At 40.1% G+C, this 20,104-nt stretch overlaps 1 protein-coding gene across 5 annotated transcripts in view; it reads right to left on the bottom strand.

Annotated features, from left to right (window-relative positions):
- Positions 1-1,692: 1,692 nt before the first annotated feature.
- The window catches only part of SMAP2 (small ArfGAP2), a 41,937-nt gene continuing 23,525 nt past the window's right edge, over positions 1,693-20,104 (bottom strand). For 3 of the 5 annotated variants that reach the window (XM_017672207.3, XM_017672209.3, XM_017672210.3), the window contains 9 exons: positions 15,732-15,865; positions 14,472-14,557; positions 13,242-13,320; positions 10,021-10,107; positions 8,896-8,977; positions 7,786-7,892; positions 6,833-6,998; positions 6,199-6,515; positions 1,693-3,042 (listed from right to left, as the gene is read on the bottom strand). In XM_017672207.3, coding sequence (XP_017527696.3) covers positions 2,917-3,042; positions 6,199-6,515; positions 6,833-6,998; positions 7,786-7,892; positions 8,896-8,977; positions 10,021-10,107; positions 13,242-13,320; positions 14,472-14,557; positions 15,732-15,865 — 1,184 coding nt within the window. In that variant the 3' untranslated portion in view covers positions 1,693-2,916. The remainder of the gene's footprint in view (positions 3,043-6,198; positions 6,516-6,832; positions 6,999-7,785; positions 7,893-8,895; positions 8,978-10,020; positions 10,108-13,241; positions 13,321-14,471; positions 14,558-15,731; positions 15,866-20,104) is intronic. The other 2 variants (XM_017672208.3, XM_037021269.2) reach the window with 2 other exon arrangements.

Below are 20,104 nucleotides of genomic sequence, written 5' to 3'. Positions count from 1 at the left end.
TGTGAATCTAACACTACTTTCAATAAAGTCTATTGATTTTTAAAAAGTCTTTACCCCAAGACTTTTCAGAGCTATTTCTATGTGGATATTATATTCTAGCTGTACAAGAGTGATAAAACATGCAATCTTACCCAAATTTATTTTAGCATTTGGTGGAACACCTTTTAGCATCTCACACACACTGCTGCTCCGTGCCACTCCATTCTCCCCCCGCCCCACCTACCAGGCCCTGGTTCAGTCTTGCCATCTCTCTGATTCCTGAGAGCTGGTCTTGTCAATCTGGCCCCTCAACCATATTGTTCTCAGCAATGCAAGAACAATAAAACTTGAATCTATGTCATCCACTATTTATAGCACTTTGGGCTAAACCCCTTCCTAGGCAATGGGGAGCCCCCCATGATCTGGGCTGCCTCCACCTCAGTTTCATCTCTCACTACACCAGGACTCACATTAGACCTTAGGAATGTTCAACTGTTTGTGCTTCCCTGAATGTTCTGTGCTCTTTCAAGTGTCTTTATCTTTGTTCACATGGTACTGTCTGGAATACTCTTCACCCCAAACCCAACCTCCTACCCGCTGGCTAACTCCTACTTCTCCTGTAAGACTCAGCTCAAATGCCCCTGTCCTTAGGAGGAGGCTAAGATTCTTGATGAGGCTAGGAGCCTCTGAGCTCCCATAACACACTGGATGAGATTCTAGGTTTGTTGTGCCACAAGACTGTGAACTTCTTAAGAGCAGGGGCTATGTCAGATTGATTTTTTCTTATCTGTTCTTCCCCATTTCTAACAGCTGATGGGCCCCAAGGCTCAGTCCTCCTGTCTTTATGCTTTCTCCTTAGGTGACTTCTTCGTCTCATGGCTTTACATACCATCTATACCCTGTTGGCTCCCAAACTGACACCTCCAGCCACACAGTTTCTAGTGCAGACATGTATACTTGTGCTCCTCCTCCTGATCTCCACATAACCGGCTGCTCACTCAGGCGTCAGTTCAAATGTAGCCTCCTCCTGACTACTACTTCCAAATGGTCCCCTACCCGTCTCCCATGAAATTGGGGAGTTTTGACTCATTGTTTTATTCCAGAGGCTAAGACAGTATTTAGCACATTGCAAAAACACTTATCATTAAATATTTGTTGAATGAGTTAATGACTGACATGAGTCTGGCACATAATACTTGCTAATATTTGAGGGCTAAGTGCCCAAAATTATGCTAATGCACCACAGGAATTGTTTCATTTTACCTTAAATGTTATTTTTGGCCCTATTTTACATGGGGATTTAGCAGCTTGCCAAGTAGGGATATGAATATTGGTGGCTTGATCCACAACTCACTTTCTTAGGCACTGCGCTATTCTGTGATTTCCATCTGGAAGTATTTAAGAGCTGTACTCAAAGAACAGAAGGAAAGGAAGAAAGTCTCAGCTTCTCTCTCTGTGAGTGGGGAGGAGTACTTCTAGTTTTGATGTTCTGACTCTAGCAGGTGCAGATCTCCATGTTTCCCTCAGCTCAGAACTCCAGATACCACTGGAGAAAGACCTCCATTCTGACGGCCTGAGCCTGAGCCTGGCTTTTGGGCAGGCCCAGTATAGGATTTTTTAAAATACAGGATGTGGAGGAACTGCCCCTGGAAAGCAGAAAACCTGGGTGCAACTTGTCCTTCTTCAAAAGTGACACACAGTAACAGCCAAGCAAACAGTCCTTCCCTGCAATATTTATTAAGGAATTTACACATACACAGGAGGAAGGCAACTAGGAACTGTGGTTCCCACAGATAAATCTTTTAAGCAAAGTTTTCCTGTTTTAATAGTCAAGTAGGGTGAACAGTGATTGGGAGGAAAGCTGTGTAGGCTCTCGGCCTCACCACCTGAAACAGGTGAGGAAACAGAGCAGCCTCGGGTACACAGGCATGAAAAAGGGACCCGCAGATTGGGAGCAGGGAAAGCAGGGAGGCAGCTATCTATGAGATCGCAGGTTTTTTAAACCATAAGAAAAAGTGGCAACAGTTGTAGGCTGTTGATAAATTAACCCCTCTCTGTGTAAACCTAAACCAAAAACAAAAACACTCAGAGCAGATGGGCAAAGAGTGGAGGCAGGATCCGCGCGCACACACAAGCAGTACCTATGTGAGCTCTGCACTCCCGGCAGGGCTGTCCTCCAGCCGCGGAACCAGGTCCTACTGCAGGAAGGACGGAGGTGGGGCACCTTCGTGAAGTCTTTGATGCTAATACAGGCGGACTGAAGCAGCAAGTCCTGAAGCCTCAGATCCAGAGAGCAATTCAGGGCAAAGTGGAGTGGTATTTTTGCTCATCCTCACCGGAGGTGGTTTGCCTAACCCCAAGGGTGGGGCCAACCTGAGTTATGACTCAAGGGCCAACCGCATCTAAGATCCAAGGAATATTTTATTTCAGTACGTTCTTGATTCCCATAAATTAGGGGAACAGGATGCCTCCCTGTTCAATCAAAAGTTCACAAATGTAGAAATGGTTTATTAACACATACAGAAGTACCTCTCAGCCTCCCCTCTTCGACTACACACACTCACAGACCTTTCTGAGAGTCTGACAGGAAATGTAACCTGCAGGAAAGGTACGGAAAGGTGTGCACGTTTCTCCCGCTGATTAAGTGCCTTCTGCCAGCAATTCCCAAGGTGCTGGTGCCAGGAGAGGACTGGGGCTGAGGCTAGGAGGGAGTCAGGATGGCTAAGGGACATGTACAACATAAAGCAACGGAGAGGTCCGCGTGTTGGGAAGTGGCTGGGTAGGGCAGAATGCCAAACCCCAAATGACGACTGAGCAATTTCTAAACCAGAGGGCAGGAAAGGGGGGCGGAGTGGGAAGGGTCGGGGGAAGAGTCGAGGAAAGAGGGGAAAAGGGGACAGGGCTGAGGATAGTGGTAGCCATACAGGTGTTTTGTCTTTATTTCCACATCTGAGGGCTGAGAGTCTGGTTTGCCGCCTGCCCATTTCCGCCGCCCATTGACGGTCCGTAGCTCAGCATGCCGTTGGCCCCACAGAAGTTCATTCCGGCCATCTGCTGGGTCATCTGAAAGGGAGAGAGGAAACTTTCATACCAGGCTGTGAGCATGCGACGATTTGGTGCAGGAAGCAGGGTAGCACGTCTGTGGGGAGGGGAGATGAGACAAAGGGAACCGGTGGGCTGCGGATCTACCCTGAACCTTAATAGACCAGTTGGAGGAACCCAGACCGCGCAAGTGAAGGACTCCTCAGAAGGGGGATGTCCTGACTAAACGTCAGGGAGGGGAAGGAAGGATCCTGGAGCCAGTCAACCACAAGCGGCACGAGCACGTATTATTTCTCCTTTCCAGTCTCTCATCCGGAAAGGAAGGGCCTATCGGTAGCTTGCGGAGGCCACGCTGGGAGCATAAAGAGGAGCCCCGGGCAGCGCTCCCCGCGTCTCTCCAGCAGAGTCACCACTGCAGAGTCAGTGAGAGTGCTGTGCGCGCTCAAGCAGACAGAGGAAGAAGGAAAAAGAAACTGGGCTCTTCAGAATAAGCAAAGGCAAAAAAAAAAAAAAAAAAAAAAAAATGCTGACACGTCTTCAGCGCACGAGGAGGGAAGCTGCCGGGAGAAAAGAGCCCATGGAAAAAGGCCTGGCGGGGAGCCGGAGCCTCTTTACGGAGCAGATTGAAAGTCTGGCCTGTAGCTGTGAACAGAGAAACTGTTTTTCAAAAAAAAAAAACACAAAACTTTAATTTCCCAAGCCTGGTATGTTTTCTGTACAAGTTCTTTTCTTTTTTTAGGAGAAGGTCGTATTTTTCTTCCACCAAGTTTTAAAGAAAATTTCAAGCTTACCGAAAAGTTGAAAGAATAATACAATAAAGCCCATATATCCTTAAATTCACAATTGTTAACACTGTGCCGTATTTGCTCTCTGAGATATATATGTGTGTGTATGTATAAACTAAAAACTCTTGATAAGCATTGAAAATTGCAGATATTTTGACATTTCACTCCTTAATAAGTCAAGAGGCATTTCATAAGAACACTTTCCTAGAACCACATGCAATTCACATGCTCAAGAAATTTAGTATTAGCATAACACTTCATTTTCATATTTGTCTCTTTTAATCTAGAGCAGTTCTGCCACCGTTTTTCTTTTTTTCCTCCTGACATTGTTTTAAGAATCCAGGCCAATTATTTTGCAGAAATTCCTTCAATTTGGATTTCTCATGTTTTCTAATGGTTGGATCCACGTTAAATATTTTTGGCAAGAATTCTTTGTAAGCGATATTGTGTCCTTTTTTTGTACAAGATACCAGGAAGCACACAGTATTAATTTGGCCCATAGTCGGCAGTTTTGTGTTTGATTCCTTGACTAAGGTAATATCCATCACATGTCTGTTCACTGTAATTAATAAGAAGTCTAAAAGATATTTCTTTGAGAATGTGTGAATATTCTTTCTACAAACATTAAATTCGTTGTCATTCTCCTGTAAAGAAGGCTCTCCTTCCCTCTATCCCACATTCATTTTTTGAAAATATCACTATGGACTTAAGGTTTTTTTTCCCCCTTCAGTTTGTTATAATCTACTAGCATCATTCTTTTTGATGTTTAAATTGTCCCATATTTGGACAGTGGGAACCCCCAGAAGCTGGTTCATGTGTGCTTTTGGTATTACCTCATAAAACTCATTATTTATATAAATATGACAGAATGAAAATAAGTGAATTAAAATCCCGACTATAAAATTTAGGGGAAAAAGGGCAATGCAAATCACGCTTTAAAGCAAGCATATAGTATAGATAAACTGGAAATTGAGGTAGAAAACAGAAAAATGTAGAACTAATAAATATTATTATTACAGTTTTAAATATATTAGATCTGTTCTACTCCTTTGTTTTTCTTCTTTGGGAATCTCTAAACATATTGACATTAGACCTTCTTTGCCCAATTCCTCTATTACTTTCTTTCAGATTCTTTTTACTGCTTTCTATACTTAGTTTTCCATTCTCTTAGGTGTTTTGTGCGTTTCATTAATGCCAAATATATTTTCAGTTGAATCTATTCTCCTTTAGCTAACCTGTAATTCAGCTTTATTTCTATGATAATTGTGTCTTTTTACAATTTCTTTCCTGAGTTCAGTAAACCTCCAGGGTTTTGGTTTTTTTTTTGGTCCATTTTGGTTCTAAGTTTTAGGATTTCTGATCCAAGCTATTTTATCATATCTTGCAAGTCCTTGTTAAAGGATATTTAGTTCAAGTTGGTGGAATGTAATTTTTTTCTACTTAATATTGGTTGGGGGGGGTGTATTTTCATCTCCCAAAATGTTTTGACTTTTACCTTCTATTTTCTCAGAGTAGTTCTGTATGAATGTTACCTGCACTTTAATTTGTAGTACTTCATTTTTTTCTGAATCAGCAATGATACAGACAGGTGTGAGGGTTTGGGGAGGCTTACCAGATTTCTTAGTTCAAGGGCGCCCTCTTCTGTTAGTATAGTGAAATGACTGGGGGGAGGGGAGAGTATGTGTATCTTCTGATTTGGTGAGTCTCTGTTCCACTTCTCATTTCTTACTTTCCCTTCACCGCCAGGTCTCCAAAGAGCACCTCCTCCTTCCAAGTCATCCCCACCTCTCCTAGAATCAATGCTTTCCCAAAGCTACTACCTGTAATCGTATTTATTCAAGTCCCTTATTTTTGATTCTCCAAGTAAAATCAACTTACTTCCAATCTACTTGTCTCAGACCTCTCATTTTGAGAATGTCTCTTAACAGGATAGGTCTTTCTCTTTCCAGGGGGTGATTTTTACCTATGTTCTGTCCCTCTAGCCCTGCTCCCTCTCTTCTTTTCCACATAGTGTCTCTATGATGCTGGCTCTACTGGATTTAGGTGTTCACTGCCACGTAAACTGAAGTTCGTAGTATTCTGTCTACTAGGTGCAGTGGTCATGGGTTATGGGTGGTTTTATCTGCCCTCCTTGTGTATCCGTATAGGTTGTTTTTGGTTTTGTTTTGATGAATGTGTGGAGAGATTTAGATGTAGGCAGTTACCCATATTCTACAGCAACTCCGAACTCCTCAGAGAGTCTATGTTAGACCTTCAAAAAAAAGCAAACTTAAGGTTCCTGGAATTCTCTCATTTCCACTGCAAGGATTCAAAGGATAAGGCAGAGACACAAAGTAAGACAGCTGTGAGGAAACACACCCAAGCCTTGCCCAAATACAGTGGGGTAGTTTACCTGAGTGAGGTTCCACTGCAGCTGCTGGGCAGACTGAACTCCATACACAGGCTGGGGCATAGCTGCCATGCCTGCCAGGTAGCCAGCTGGCTGCGTGGTCATCATTCCATTTGGCACACCCATCACTGATGCCTGCATGCCACCCATATAGCCTGTAGGCATGGCCATGGGGGCAACCATCCCAGAAGCTCCTGGCTGAGCTACCATGCCTACTGGTGGGGGCATCATGCTTCCCATCATACTGTTAGGAGGCGTAACTCCAGGGAAGCTGGGGTAGGCTGTGGGGTATGCCATCTGAGCAGGAGCCATGAACATTGCTGCCAAGAAAACACACAGAGATATGTCAGAGAGGAAAGCACACTAAATCAGTTCAAATACTCATGGCTACTCCTTTTCACCTAGAATTTCTCTGGACTACTCAACTCAGAATGTTTTCTTCACAGAAGTGTGACACGAGACCCCACAGACTGTGGCTGTGAGTTACATTAAAGTATCTGCTGATACTTTGTGGCTTCATAAGAACCGTCACGTTCAGGCTAGTCTCAAAGCAACTGCCCCTTGTCACAACATATTTCCTGCATGTAAGTCCTCACGTCTCTATCTGGCATATTGCCATGAGCCCTGTGAAATCTACCTTGGGCAGGCAGCTGAGGCATCTGGGATCCATACAGTGAAAGGATGGAGTCTTTCGAGAGCTGTTTCTTGCCTGTTTCTTCTGATTTGCTCCCTGGCTCTGGAAACAAGTTCAGGTTTTCAGGAACTGAGCCGGCACTCCCTGCAGTTGGCATGGAACCTACAATCTTCAGGCAAAGAAGGGAGGGGAGGAATTGGAATGGTCCTCACAGGGGTCTCCGTCGGGGCCCTCCCTCATCTCTCTGCTACTTCTAACATTTGTAGTAAGCATTTATGGCTCAAGTCAATAGCTTCCTGACATGTTTACCATGCAAATATCTGAGAACATCTGATAGTTAAGTTCTGGTACAATTCTTTGTTCTTTGGCAAAACAATGTGTTTTGATGAAAAACAAACAAGTACAAACAACCTACAAATGATGCAGCCAGAGAGAGAACTGAGTTTACATCCCAGGGTAGCCATCCACTAGTTGTACAAGGAGAGGCCAGTCACATAACTTTGCTGAACTAATGTTTCCTCATCTATGAATTGCCCATTTTGTAGGGTAGTGAACACTTTAAATTATAAATGAAATACACAAAAGCACCTAGTACTGTGCCTGGTGCATAACAGGTATTTCACAAGTGGTAGCCATTGAAAGTTCCGAGCTTTTCATACCTATGAATTCTCTGGCAGCATCTCAGGCTGAGGCGCTGACCTAAAGCGTCAGCCTTTACAGTCTGACACCTTCGACAGAAGCCCATTCCAAGGCCCACTCTTTTTGGGGAGGAGACAAAATGAATGAATAGTAACCTTAGGCTGTAAGAGCGATGACACAGGGTTGAGGGAAGAATCAAGAATCAAGAAAACCAAAGTCCAATGCCATCAAGGAAGCATGATATGGTTTCATGATTAATTTATCAAAATCACCCTTATTGGGATGCCCTTTAATCCTGAGGAGCTCACCAGACTCACCTTCCTGGAAACAGATGAGGGGGATGGGACAGAGGCCAAGAGATCTAAGTCCTTCTCTAAGGTATTGCTGGTCTTACTATTTGCAATGGAGCAGGATATAGGAGCATCTGGAAAGAGAGATCAAAATAGAATGCAGCAACACTCACTAAACCCACACACTTTCCTTCTATTCTAGATACAAAGTAGACAGAGATAACCTCTAGGCAACATCATGGACTGGAGATTTAGGCGTCTGGAAGCTCCAGCTTGGATGGGATATCACAAGAGGCCTCGCCCCACATTCCCAAGAACACTCTGGAGAACCTGCAGCCCAGTTAGCAGGCACAGGGTAGGGAAACCCAGGCCGGGAGGCCCATCAGCACCATAGCAAGGGGCCTGGCTCGCTCCCTTCTGGCTTTCTGTATAGGACTCATTTTCAGAGAGAAATGAAAGATACAGAAATTAGAAGCCTAAGTAGCCAATAACCTGAATTAGCAGAAATGGTCTGAAAAAAAGTACAGCCACCAGAACTGTGCAAAGTAAAGAAAAGGTTCTGTTTCTGAATGGGGCAGAACCACTTGTTCAGGGTTTCAAAGGTTTGGAGGAAAATGACCACAGGTCATAGGCCACCTCAGAAAGAGGTCATGCCTGAAAAATGAGAGGGATGAGGGCAAGGCTCACAGGTACTGGTTTAGTCAAACGTGCCAACATTTGCTGAATGCTTACTATGTGCCAGGAAAGGGGCTAAAAGCTTTAGAGGGACTATTTCATCTAATCCTTCCAACAGCACCTCAGAAGTAGAGAGGCTGATCATCCTCCCTGCATGGATCAGGCAGCTGACGTTCAGAGGTCCAGTAAACCACCCAGGGTCATGCAGATAGTAAGTGGCAGAGCTGGGATTCTTTCTGGCTCCAAAGGCCATGCTCTTAACCACTACACTGTCCTGTCACTCGGGAAAATATAAACACTTCTTAGAACGACTGCTCAGATGTAAAACAACAGGAAGAACACAAAGAATAATCTCAGCAGCAGACATAAACTGAAGAATCCCGTCTCTGCGTATGTTCCCAGGATCACAGAGAATTCATCAAAATTTGTAAGATTACGGGAGTGGAAAGGTCTAACTCTTACCAAGGCCCAACAAATCCATGACAGGTGCTGTGGATTTCGGGGAGCTTTTCCGAGGTAGCTGTGGATCTTCTTTTTTCTGTGGCTAAGGTGAAAACGTTATAGAAAGAAATGAGCAGGTGTTTTGAGCCTTTTTTCCCCTCTCCACTGTAAAGCCACAGGTATTCTTGTGGTTTGGTTGCTGTTATTTAAAGAGCATCACCAAAGAACCAAAACTCAGGAAGTGTCAGGCGGAAGAATCAAGCCAAGAGGCACAAGCGCATAAATCAAACCTGAAGTGGAAAACAAAGATATCATCTGTGCTTGTTTGGTTTTCCAAAGAGAGACCTTTCTGAAACCAAGAAACCACAGATCAGGGGGTCCAACAGAAGTAGCAGTTTTGGGTCCCAAGAAAAGAGAAGAATAAAGGAAGGTGTCTGATGGCACAGGCGCCGAGAGCCAATAAATCTCCCAGTGATTAGAAAACCTTTAATACCAAAAGGGAGATCAGTTTAAAGATTACCTAATTCACTCTGCCAGTATCATTAATGACTGTGTTCTGCAGACAGTGCAATTCAGAATGATGATAAAAGGCTCTTCCTTAAGCTAATAGTAAAAAGTCCTCTCCCAAGATTCCAAGCTCTTATATTAGAGTTATCTACTACTACAGCCACAATATGTCCTGCAGAAAAAGAAAGGTGTCTACTTCAGTATGACAAAGCAAGAATAGAAAAAGGGATTGTTTAAAGGATTAGTAGGACCTGGTTTCTGGACTGTTCTTTACTGCAACAGGAAAATGAGGAACAGAAGGCCTAAGGAGAGAAGGACTAATGTAACACCTGCTCAGAAGGTTTCACATAGCCTTGGCATTCTAGCATGGAACTGCCTCTTGCTCAGATGGGACAGATGCAATTCCCAAGCTCCCATCTGGCCCCAAGAGAAGTGTTACAGAGCAGAGCAGGCAACATCAAGGCAATGGAAAAGCAGTAGAAACGGCAGCAGGTGATCTAATCTAAAAGTGGAGCCCTTCAGCCCAGCTGCCATGGTGCACTGTGCTATCAGCCCCGCCGCCGCCCCCCACCCCCACCCCTCTGCACAGAGAAACACACCCAAGGCCCATCCACAAGGTACAAATTCTTTCCCACTTACCATTTTAACTTTCTCGAAAACAACAGGTTCCATCTTTTTCTCTGGGGCTGGTTCACTCCCTCTTTTCCACTTGTCATCCTTTTCTTTCTGTAATGATTTAACAAAACAAGACAAAGAACACTGGCCCCATGACTAACAGTTTCATAAATTATAATCCCAAATGTCCAAACAAGCCACCAAAAAAATCTCTACTGAATCTGATGCAGGAGTCTGACAAACTTGGGGGTTTCTTGGTGTGGGGCCCAAGAGTTGGCCTCTTCCACAAACCCAATGCTGCAAGAGGATCCTTTAAATCTCTCAGCACCTGCCCACCTCGTTTTGTCTAGCTCACTTATGATTTGAAATGTATAGTCTAGGCTACAAAGAGGTCAAAACGTTTCACCAGTTTGCTGCCCCCTTTCCAAGTTGAACTTTCTCATGCTCTGAGGGGTCCCTCCTCATCCTGGTACACCAGTAAGTTTGTGTTCATCTTATTCAGCATATACCCCTTGTGATCTTATAAATTCAATCCTAAATTCTCTCAATCTTCACTTCCCTTTATGAAAACCAGAAAACACACTACTATTTCAAGTCTAAAGATTAGGAAAACAAAAAAATCAAGGACATAAGGCAAAGAAGAGGAAAAGGACTAAAGTATCCCTTTTCGGGTGTCCTTAATGTTGCCTCTATGAAACCAGAAAGCACATCAAAAATAAAATACTAGAAAGTCTGAGTTTGTGTTACTTTGAGGCATTCTCCTAATACTTCCATAGATCACAATGTTATTGGTCACAATTTTAATATCAAATAAACATCTAACTGCATTAACAGAACCACAATGTAAACCTAAGAACATAGGCATATAAAAGGAATATAGCATACAGATGAAAAAATGTTCAGCCTTGCTAATGATAAAAAAGCAAATTTTAAAATGCATTTTTTTGGGGACAAAGATCTTAATAATATAATACCTAATGTTGGTAAGGATGAAATAATACTAGCACGCTTATACAATGCTAAGAAGACGATATAAAAAAGTACAACTTCCAGAAAATAATTGGCAAAAGTATGAAGAGACAAATACTGAAACCCTTTGACCTAGAGAAACCATTTCTTGTTATGTACTTTAAGAAAATAATCCAAAGTATGGAAAAGGTTATATGCACCAATTAATGCATCTCAGATCAGAATTATTTATGCCAAAGAAAAACTTAAAAACCACAAACTTTATGTCACAGAAGGAGAATGGTAAAACACTATCATCTAGTTACTCACTGAAATATGCAACAATTAAAAATTATGAAATCTATATAAGTAACACAAAAATAAGTATGTTAAGTTGAATGAATGCGGTAGAAATTCTATATAATTATGCCTCAAAAGAGTAACTACAATGGAAAAAAGAGGGAACACACCAAGGTGATAATCATTAGTAAAGGTGAGAGAAGTAGGCACAATTTTTCCACTTTTTCATGTTATCTGTAAAATGATATCATAATCACAACGAACACATGTGCCCATAGCCCATATCTTTTTCACAGACAGTGTAATAGTTTAATACAGAACACTTTAAGTTAAAGATGTTTAATCTGTCCATTTAAAAAGAATACCCTTCAATTAACAAAGTCAATTTTCTTTTCAATTTGATATTAAATGGTTTCACTTAGCAAATATTAATTCTTGGCATATAAATCTTCATAAGAATATTTTTAAAGATCCAAGCACATCAAATAAAAATTTTTGATATAGCTTTTTGGTAAACAGGGGTATTTCCTTCCTAAGTCAAAACATTCAGTGAGTAAAACAGGCTGTTTTTATGAGTATGGTACACCAGCAACATAATTATTAATGAACACTGTCTTCTTACAGCAACTCTTCCCCTCCTCCCTCATCTTCTGGATTATCTCAGATGCCCTTTTCTGACCTCATCTGATTTCATATCTTCTGGTACAATGAACAGAGCTAAGCAGACAGATCAGTTTTCTACAAATAAAAGAAAATGTGTGTGCTTTTGTTTCAATCCCTTTCTGATGAGGCCATCCAAGCTGTAGCTGTACACTGGGTTAATTCTTTCTTAGAACAGTTATGATAATAACTTCATAACTTCCAAGTCCCTTTTCTGGATGACTACAAGGTAAGGGTTCTTCATACTAAGTTGAGAAGGAATTATCTTCACCTAGCTACATATATTACCTCGCACTTACTTGCCTACATTGAAATTCAACTAACACCACTTTTCAAAAAGCTCAAAAGATCTGGAGCTGATTCCAAAAGGCTTGGCTTTAAATGACCTGGAGGGCTTAGAGCCTCATGCAAACTCAGTGATTTCACTGGTTAGTACATCTTCCATTAAAATAGATCGATAGATAGATATGGTAGAATAGATATCCTGTAATGCATAATATATATACTATAATATATAAAAAGATAAGGAAGGAAAGAAGGGAAGGGAAGAAAGAACAAATGTACAAACCTGTGCTAGACCTGGGGAATCCCACACTCTCTATTCTTCTGTGGCTATAAAAACTGTCTATTATTCCTAAGAAAATTTACTGTAGAATCTTGTCAAAGGCCTTTTAGAGGTCTGTATAGTCATATTTATTGGTTCTCCTTTAGTTGTCATTAGTCAGGCATATTTTCTTCTTCCAGAAACCATGTATTTCCTCCTGTATGTTACAGTTGACTTAGTTATCATATGCTGTATTCAGATTCTAACCACATTTCTAGGATAGAAAGTATACGTGGCAGCTGGTAGTCTGCTACTAAAACCCTTTTTAGGAACAAGGTCCCATTGGCAATCAGTCCATTGACATACTGGGAACACAATGGTGAAACTGAAGGAAACTGGTGATTTAATTATACCTAATTTTGTTGGCCTTGTTTGCAGAAAAAATATACACACACACACACTATATATATGTAAATACACATACACACACATATTATCCTATTTGATCTAGTATACCCCAACATGTCCATTTAAAGAAACAATTTGGAACTGGGGATCACATCTAGAGACAGATCAAACAGAATTCACAGATGGTTTGCCCTGTCGGAGGCAAAAGTTTGCTCCATGATATCTCATGGTCTTGATTCAATAACTGGCTTTTTTCTACTTTTTGTTTTGTTTTTTTTTTAATGGTTTTTGGAGTGTTCTGGTAGCTGATCTTCAAATTCTTCCCTGGCCTGATTAATAAGAAAATAACTTATTATGAACAAAACTTGAAAGATTTACAACCAACCCTAAAGGCATTGATGTCCAGACTTCGGTCCATGTATTTCTTCTTCTCATATTTATCTCGAATAAATCCCTCAACAGCTCTGCAAAAAGCTTATTAAGGATAAATCAAACAAATCTTTCCCACAGTATGACTCTGACGGGTCAATTTGTACCCACAGGATGTTGTTTTCTCTAGCTCCTGCCTGGTTTTCCTCCTGCCTGCTCTTGTCTCTTCACATGTAGTCTCCTGACACCATAACCTTAAAATGTCTCCTTCATGGTCTTCCACTGCAGGGAATCACTATTCCTGTGATTTTCCTTCAGAGTAATGAGAGCAGCAAATGGGCTTAATCTTCATATTGACATCAGAGGACCCTGTGGCTCTTCTAGACTACAGGTAAAGTGGTTAGTTACTATTTTAAAATCCATAGGTCAATAGGCCATAAACAAAGGCACCTGAATGCCCCTTAAAAATATAAATTCTTGTGCCCCACTGCCAGATTCTGATCAGTGGGTCTTTTGCAGGGCCTCAGATCTGCATTTCACAGGTTTGACCTGCACCCACCAAAAACCATACTCTAAGATGGTCTACAAATCTCACTTTGAGAAGCACCAGCCTTTAGGCAGTTTGGTTTTATGAGCTGGGTGCTATCCCCTGTTGAGGGGAAGGTGGAAGAAAGTTAGTAACTGGTTCAACAACAGTTAATTCTTGCACACAGAACACAAAAAGGAGTTAAATTAAATGGTAGTTTTGCTAATTCAACACAGTAAACTATTTTTTTAATCAAACAGTACATTCAGAGATCAAAAAACTATTGGAGATGTCACTTTATAGAAGAATTCACAGTGAACCACTGTGGTCTTAATTCCTAAATGAGCCTTCCCCGTGTGACACTGCCATTCTGACATTAGAAAGTATACATGTGTTTTCTGTATGTCTTGGTGTGGTAGAGAGGAAAAGCAAGACTTTGATTAATGCACAGAGAGATGGCCCAGTGAGATCATGGGTCTTCAATTTTTGTGACTCAGCTTAACCCCAAAATACCACTCAGCCTTCTAAGTTGCTCCATGAAAAGATATGGTTCTCTCTATAGCATCTTACTATGCTGACAGACAGTGACTGCAATGGGAGGGTGAGGACTTGATAATATGGGTGAATGTTGAAACCACAATGTTGTTCATGTGAAACCTTCATAAGATTGTATATCAATGATACTTCAATAAAAAGAAAAGAAAAGAAAAGAAAAGATACGGGTCTATTTGAGGTCGTCGGAAGGTCTCAGGAAGGTAGGCTTCGTAGAGTCGGTTTGCCTTTCCGTTCCCCATCTCTTGCATGCACTGTGACCAAAGACAAGCGGAAGCATGGAATGTCAGGTCAGGAAAGGACTGAACACCCAGTCGCAGCACTTTACAACTGCAGAACCAATCTGGAGAGTGGCACAACCAAGGTTTACACCTGTGCGTTCTGATTTCGGATCCGTGATTCTCTCTGCTCTGCTCCCAAATATCTGCCCCATTATTGTCTTTGCTGTCCCTCCCAGTTCCTTTTACTGAAAGATTTGTCTGACAAGATACATTTAATCCAGCAATAATTCAACATCCCATTTGAAAGTCCAAGACTTACAGCTACCAATCAAAATGTCTCCTTGGCAGGCAATAATCAGTGCCTAACCGTCAGGCAATAATCAGGTGATAATAACAATTCTGAGTTTATACTATTAATTAACCTATTCAGCTTTATTACCAATAAACTTGTTTCCATTAGGCTTTTCAAATAGACTCCTTGTGAGGGATAAATCCCAAAGTCTTTTTTTTTAATCTTCAAATTCCCAAATACCTCCATGGCACATAATTTCCTTCATAAGATACAGTAAAGTATAACTGAAAAACATAACTTTTTAGACCTTTAGTGAACCTATAAAAACAGTCTAAGGTCATTTTCTGGTTAAGAATAATCTTTTATTCCATCACCAGGTTTAGTGGAGCCTCTCTTTTCCTCCATGAAAAAAAAATTTAATGACTAAAAAATTTCAACATAGGAAGACAGTAGAGAGCAATGAAGCCACATCAGGATGCAGATCTTAGGCCAGCAAGACTCACTGACTTAGGTGTCTCACTCTCAGCCCACTAAACTAACAGCAAGCAAGATTAATATATGCATTTTAACAATAAAATAAGTCTGAGTGAGAAAATTTTTTTTATGAATATCTGAAACTACAAATGTTGATCTGCAAATGCCAAGGATCTTGGAAAATAATCCAAAGATCCTCCCTTCATGGATCCATGGACCATACACAACTTGTGTTTTGAAAAAGGTAAAATATATGTAGAGTAACTGTATTTTAAATAGGTTAAAATTTTCTGTATTAAGGTATGAGAATTTGCATAAGTGTATAACAACTAAACTTTCCTTTATCTTCAGTTTTATGACCAGTTTGGCTGAAATTCATTTGTAACTATTTAAACATGGAAAAGTGGAAGCAGCTGGTTTACTCTAAGTCTATGTAAGTACCTGAATCTGTTCTTGAGTCCACTGGTCAAGGTTAACTGATTTTACCCTGGATATGTGCACCCCCAGATTCCTGTGGATTCCAGCACATCGAATGCAGATGAATACACCAATGTTCCAGGAGGCCCATCGCGGCCCTGTGAAGGTCAGGAACAGGGTAATAAGGTACAAATTAAAACAACATTCAAGGCCCAAGCTGGGATATTTAGATTATCAGTCAACATTTCTACTAGACATAAGTGAGAGAATTGTCACCACAATCACCTTTTTGTTTTTTTTTTCATTCCTCCTTGAAGCAGCTTTTTTTAAGCTTAGTTTTAATTTTTTAAGTGTACAATATAGCGATTTTTAGTATATTCATGCAGTTGTGCAGCCATCATCACCATCTAATTCTAGAACATTTCATCACCCCAGAAAGAAATCTCAAACCCATTAGCAGATACTACCCATTTCTTCCCAACTCCTTCTCCATCCCCTGGCAACCACAAATCTACTTTCTGTCTCTACAGATTTGCCAATTCTGGACATTTCATATCAATGGAATCATTCAATATGTTGGTATTTGTGTATGGAGCAGTGTTTTACAGTGTTTGATAATATGAGTGTTGAAATGCATGCATTATAATAGTTTCTTTATATAAAGAAATTTTGCAGAAAACAGTGCAAAGTCATGTCACATTCTATTTAGGATCTTACATGAAGAGAAACTTTTCAATGGTGGTGGGGCCTGGGTTCAGTTTTCCTAGTAGGAAAAAAGATACAGACATACTATGCCAGCCAAACAAGTCTCAACCTGAAATTTAAAACTTTGTTCATCTTCCCCTCCCCACCAGGCCTATAAAATATGCATCTAGATTAAGTTAATAGGATCCTTCCCCAGGGTTGATGTCCCTACTTTACCCAACTATAAAATTATCTAGATTAAAGACTTTCAAATAACAAAATGCTTATTGCAATAAAAAAGAAATCTCATATATAATTACTAAGTCACTGTGTTGTACATCTGAAACCAACAGAATGTTGCATATCAACTTTACTCCAATAAAAAAGATCTCAAGTATATATTTTAATTAAAAACTGCTACACAATCTCCCATCCCCTACCAATTTTGCTCACCCCAATCATCACTCTAGAAAATTATCAAACTCCTCTTCATAATTTTTATACAGGAAAAAAAGGCAACTTACTTTTTATATGACTCCTGCGAAAGACTTACTGAAAAATCACTATTATTTCCATCTCCATCATTCCACTTACCCCATAAAAGAAGCATGACATCTAAGTTAGAGTTGTAATAAAGAGGAAAAGACTAAATTGATTTTCTATTGAGATAAATAGGACCTGTGTTTAGAACAACAAAGGGCATAAGACTTCAGTTCTGCCAGATACAGACAATTATTTGGTTTGTCTATGGGTTTTGACAGCAGTTTTAATGAAGGAATGCTAGAATCATAAAGAAGAATATTATTCTTAGGTATATTTGAATCCATGATTATTATAAATAAGAATGCATTTTTTTGATAAAGATATATCTCAGAAACTAGGGCAAATACAAATACAAAAGCTCAAATCTTACTTATAGCCACCAGGTGGTGTTATCTGCCTGAACTATTATCCCAGTACCGTCTTGTTGCTATTATCTTATTAGACTCAGATTTATCTTCTAAAGAGACCTTCAGTCCCTTCAAATTCTTGGATAGATTTGTACAGTAGGTCTGCAATATAGCTATTAAACATACCAATGATTCACACACTTCTTTTGGTGGCAGGGAGTTACATAAACACAACATGAAAAACCTAAACAGATGTGACTAACGTTTCTCAGGGTGCTCTATGTCTATTTTGGGTTACAGTTTTCATAAAAGAACTCAGATATAATCTGAGTTATATAGGATTAAAAATGGAACCAAAAGTTAATATTTCATGTTTCTTTACTACTTCCCTTTGCTGTAGATGCTAGAACTCATAAAACAGTTAAAATGTATGTTTGCTAGCACAAAATCAGAAGGCAAAAACACTAATTAAAAGTTAGCTGTGGAATGTTACACTGATTCCTTCATGGTCCAAAGTCCAGAGATGGCAACTGCCATCCTCTAAGCCACTGTCACAACTGTGGAATTTCTCCATATCTCAATTCAGAGTATTTAAAGTCCTTTTGTCTCAGGAATACACACCTAAGACATGAAACTCTGGAGCCACTAACAAGGTCTCAGTACAGAAATACAGGCAATAATATTTTCATGAAAGTCGGAAGAGAGCTTCCTCTGTCCCCCTCCTACATCCTTCCTACAACCTTTTCCCAGCGAAATCATGACAGTTCTATCTCAGACACAAAGCCTTCTTTAGTTTTAAGCCACTAGATTTATTAGTCAACAACTGTATGCTCCATAAAAGATTCTGAAACTGGAGAAGACGAAAACAGGAGACCTTAACAGTTACTTATATGGCTGAAAACATGGGGAAATGGTGTCACTATGAAAAATACAATATTTGCAGCCAGAAAAAACTTAAGTTTGAATGCCAGCTCCAACAATAATTAGCTGTGGGATCTTCAGAGAGATACTTAAACTTCCTAAGCCTCAGTTTCCTCATCTAGAAAATGTATACAATAATATCTACCCCATAGTGCTTAGAATATAGAGAAATAATAATAAAAGAAAGCTACATATAAGAACATGGTACAGAATGAAGTTTCCAGAACCCATTTTCCATTTCTTGTCTTCACTGATAAGGGCTGTTCACATTCATATGTATATTCCATATGTATATAAAAACATTCTATGTAATAATACAGAATGTTTCTTTTTAGACAGGAATATGAGTTTCAGTACTAAAATGTTGAACCAAAACTGAATGACTGAATATCAGAAAGAAAAAATTTACCATGGATTCAATTTTAAAGTCTTCTAGAACCATGAAATTTTAAGCAGCTCCCTTTATCTCCCCGAAAATATTCTTTGAAAATGTACTATCTGAACCCCACCTGTTCCCTTTTTCTGCTGTACACCCCGACCCTGCCCCTATGCTCACACATGCCCCTACTACATATACAAAGGCAGGCCCAAAGCTGTCAACCCAACATGCTTGGGTTCCACAGTACCTGGTATTGCTTCTACCAGGCCAGCCTACTTAAATCTGGTATATTTGCTAAGATAAACTAATGGTTCAATATGTATTTTTCATGGCAACCAAGGAGAAACTATAAAAGATACCATTCTGAAGTTGAAAATGGAAAGAGACTCTGAGAGGGAATATTCTGAACAATTTAGAAAGCAAAGAGGATAGACAAGCAAATAAACTGGTGGTGATTAGCACAACACAAGTACAAGGTCATAGCTGAGTGAACATATTCAAAAGGAGCCCAAGAACAGGGTCAGGAAGCATTAAATGATATTAGAGTTAACATATAATCACTCTGTAATAGGACTCAGTGAAAATGAGGGAAGTATATGGATTTGGTTGATCTGTCAAGAAATCAACCATAGTGGCTATAGTAAGTACCAACCCAGTATTAAGGAACTGTGGGTTGCATGTATTTTGATAAGTCTCTCTGGGGCTTATGTCTCCATTTTAAACTGGAAAGCATATAAGTAAATCCAATTTACATTCAACTACTAGACAGTTTCTACATATTGAATAACTACTGCTGCCTGCTGTAAATTTCCCTTGCAGCCAAACCTCCCCACACAAGAGCATCTAGGCATAGAAGGGTCTAGGCTTTGAAAAGACCATAGAGAAGAAAACTAGAGTTACAGATAGCTTGAAGCTACTATTATAATAACTACAGCTCACTTATTTATCAATAAATAAATGATGGGAAAAAGAACACATTGATAAATCAATGGTTACCCATACTTAGACTTGCCAGCATCATGGAGTTATTGAAAAGTTCTTCATATTACCTCACACAAGTTAGAATGGCCACTATCCAAAAGACAAGAAATAAATGTTGGCAAGGATGCAGAGAAATAGGAACCTTCCTACACTATTGGTGAGATTACAAATTGGTGCAGCTGCTGTGGAAAGCAGTATGGAGGTTCCTCAAAAAACTAAAAACAGAAATACTATTTGACCTAGTAATTCCACTCCTAGGAATTTACCCGAAGAAAACAAAATCCCTGATTCAAAAAGATATATACATCTCTATGTTTATCACCACACAGTTTGCATAGCCAAAATATGGAAGCAACCTAAGTGTCCAGCAATAGATGAATGGTTAGAGAAGAGGTGGTACATATACACAATGGAATATTATTCATCTATAAAAAGAAAAGAAATCCTGCCATTTGAAACAACATGGGTGGATCTAGAGAGTATTGTGCTCAGTGAAATTAGCCAGGTATAGAAAGACAAATACCATATAATTTCACTTATTT

This window comes from Manis javanica, chromosome 4 (assembly GCF_040802235.1).
Source record: "Manis javanica isolate MJ-LG chromosome 4, MJ_LKY, whole genome shotgun sequence".
NCBI lineage: Eukaryota > Metazoa > Chordata > Mammalia > Pholidota > Manidae > Manis > Manis javanica.
This window is presented reverse-complemented; position numbering and strand designations above follow the sequence as displayed.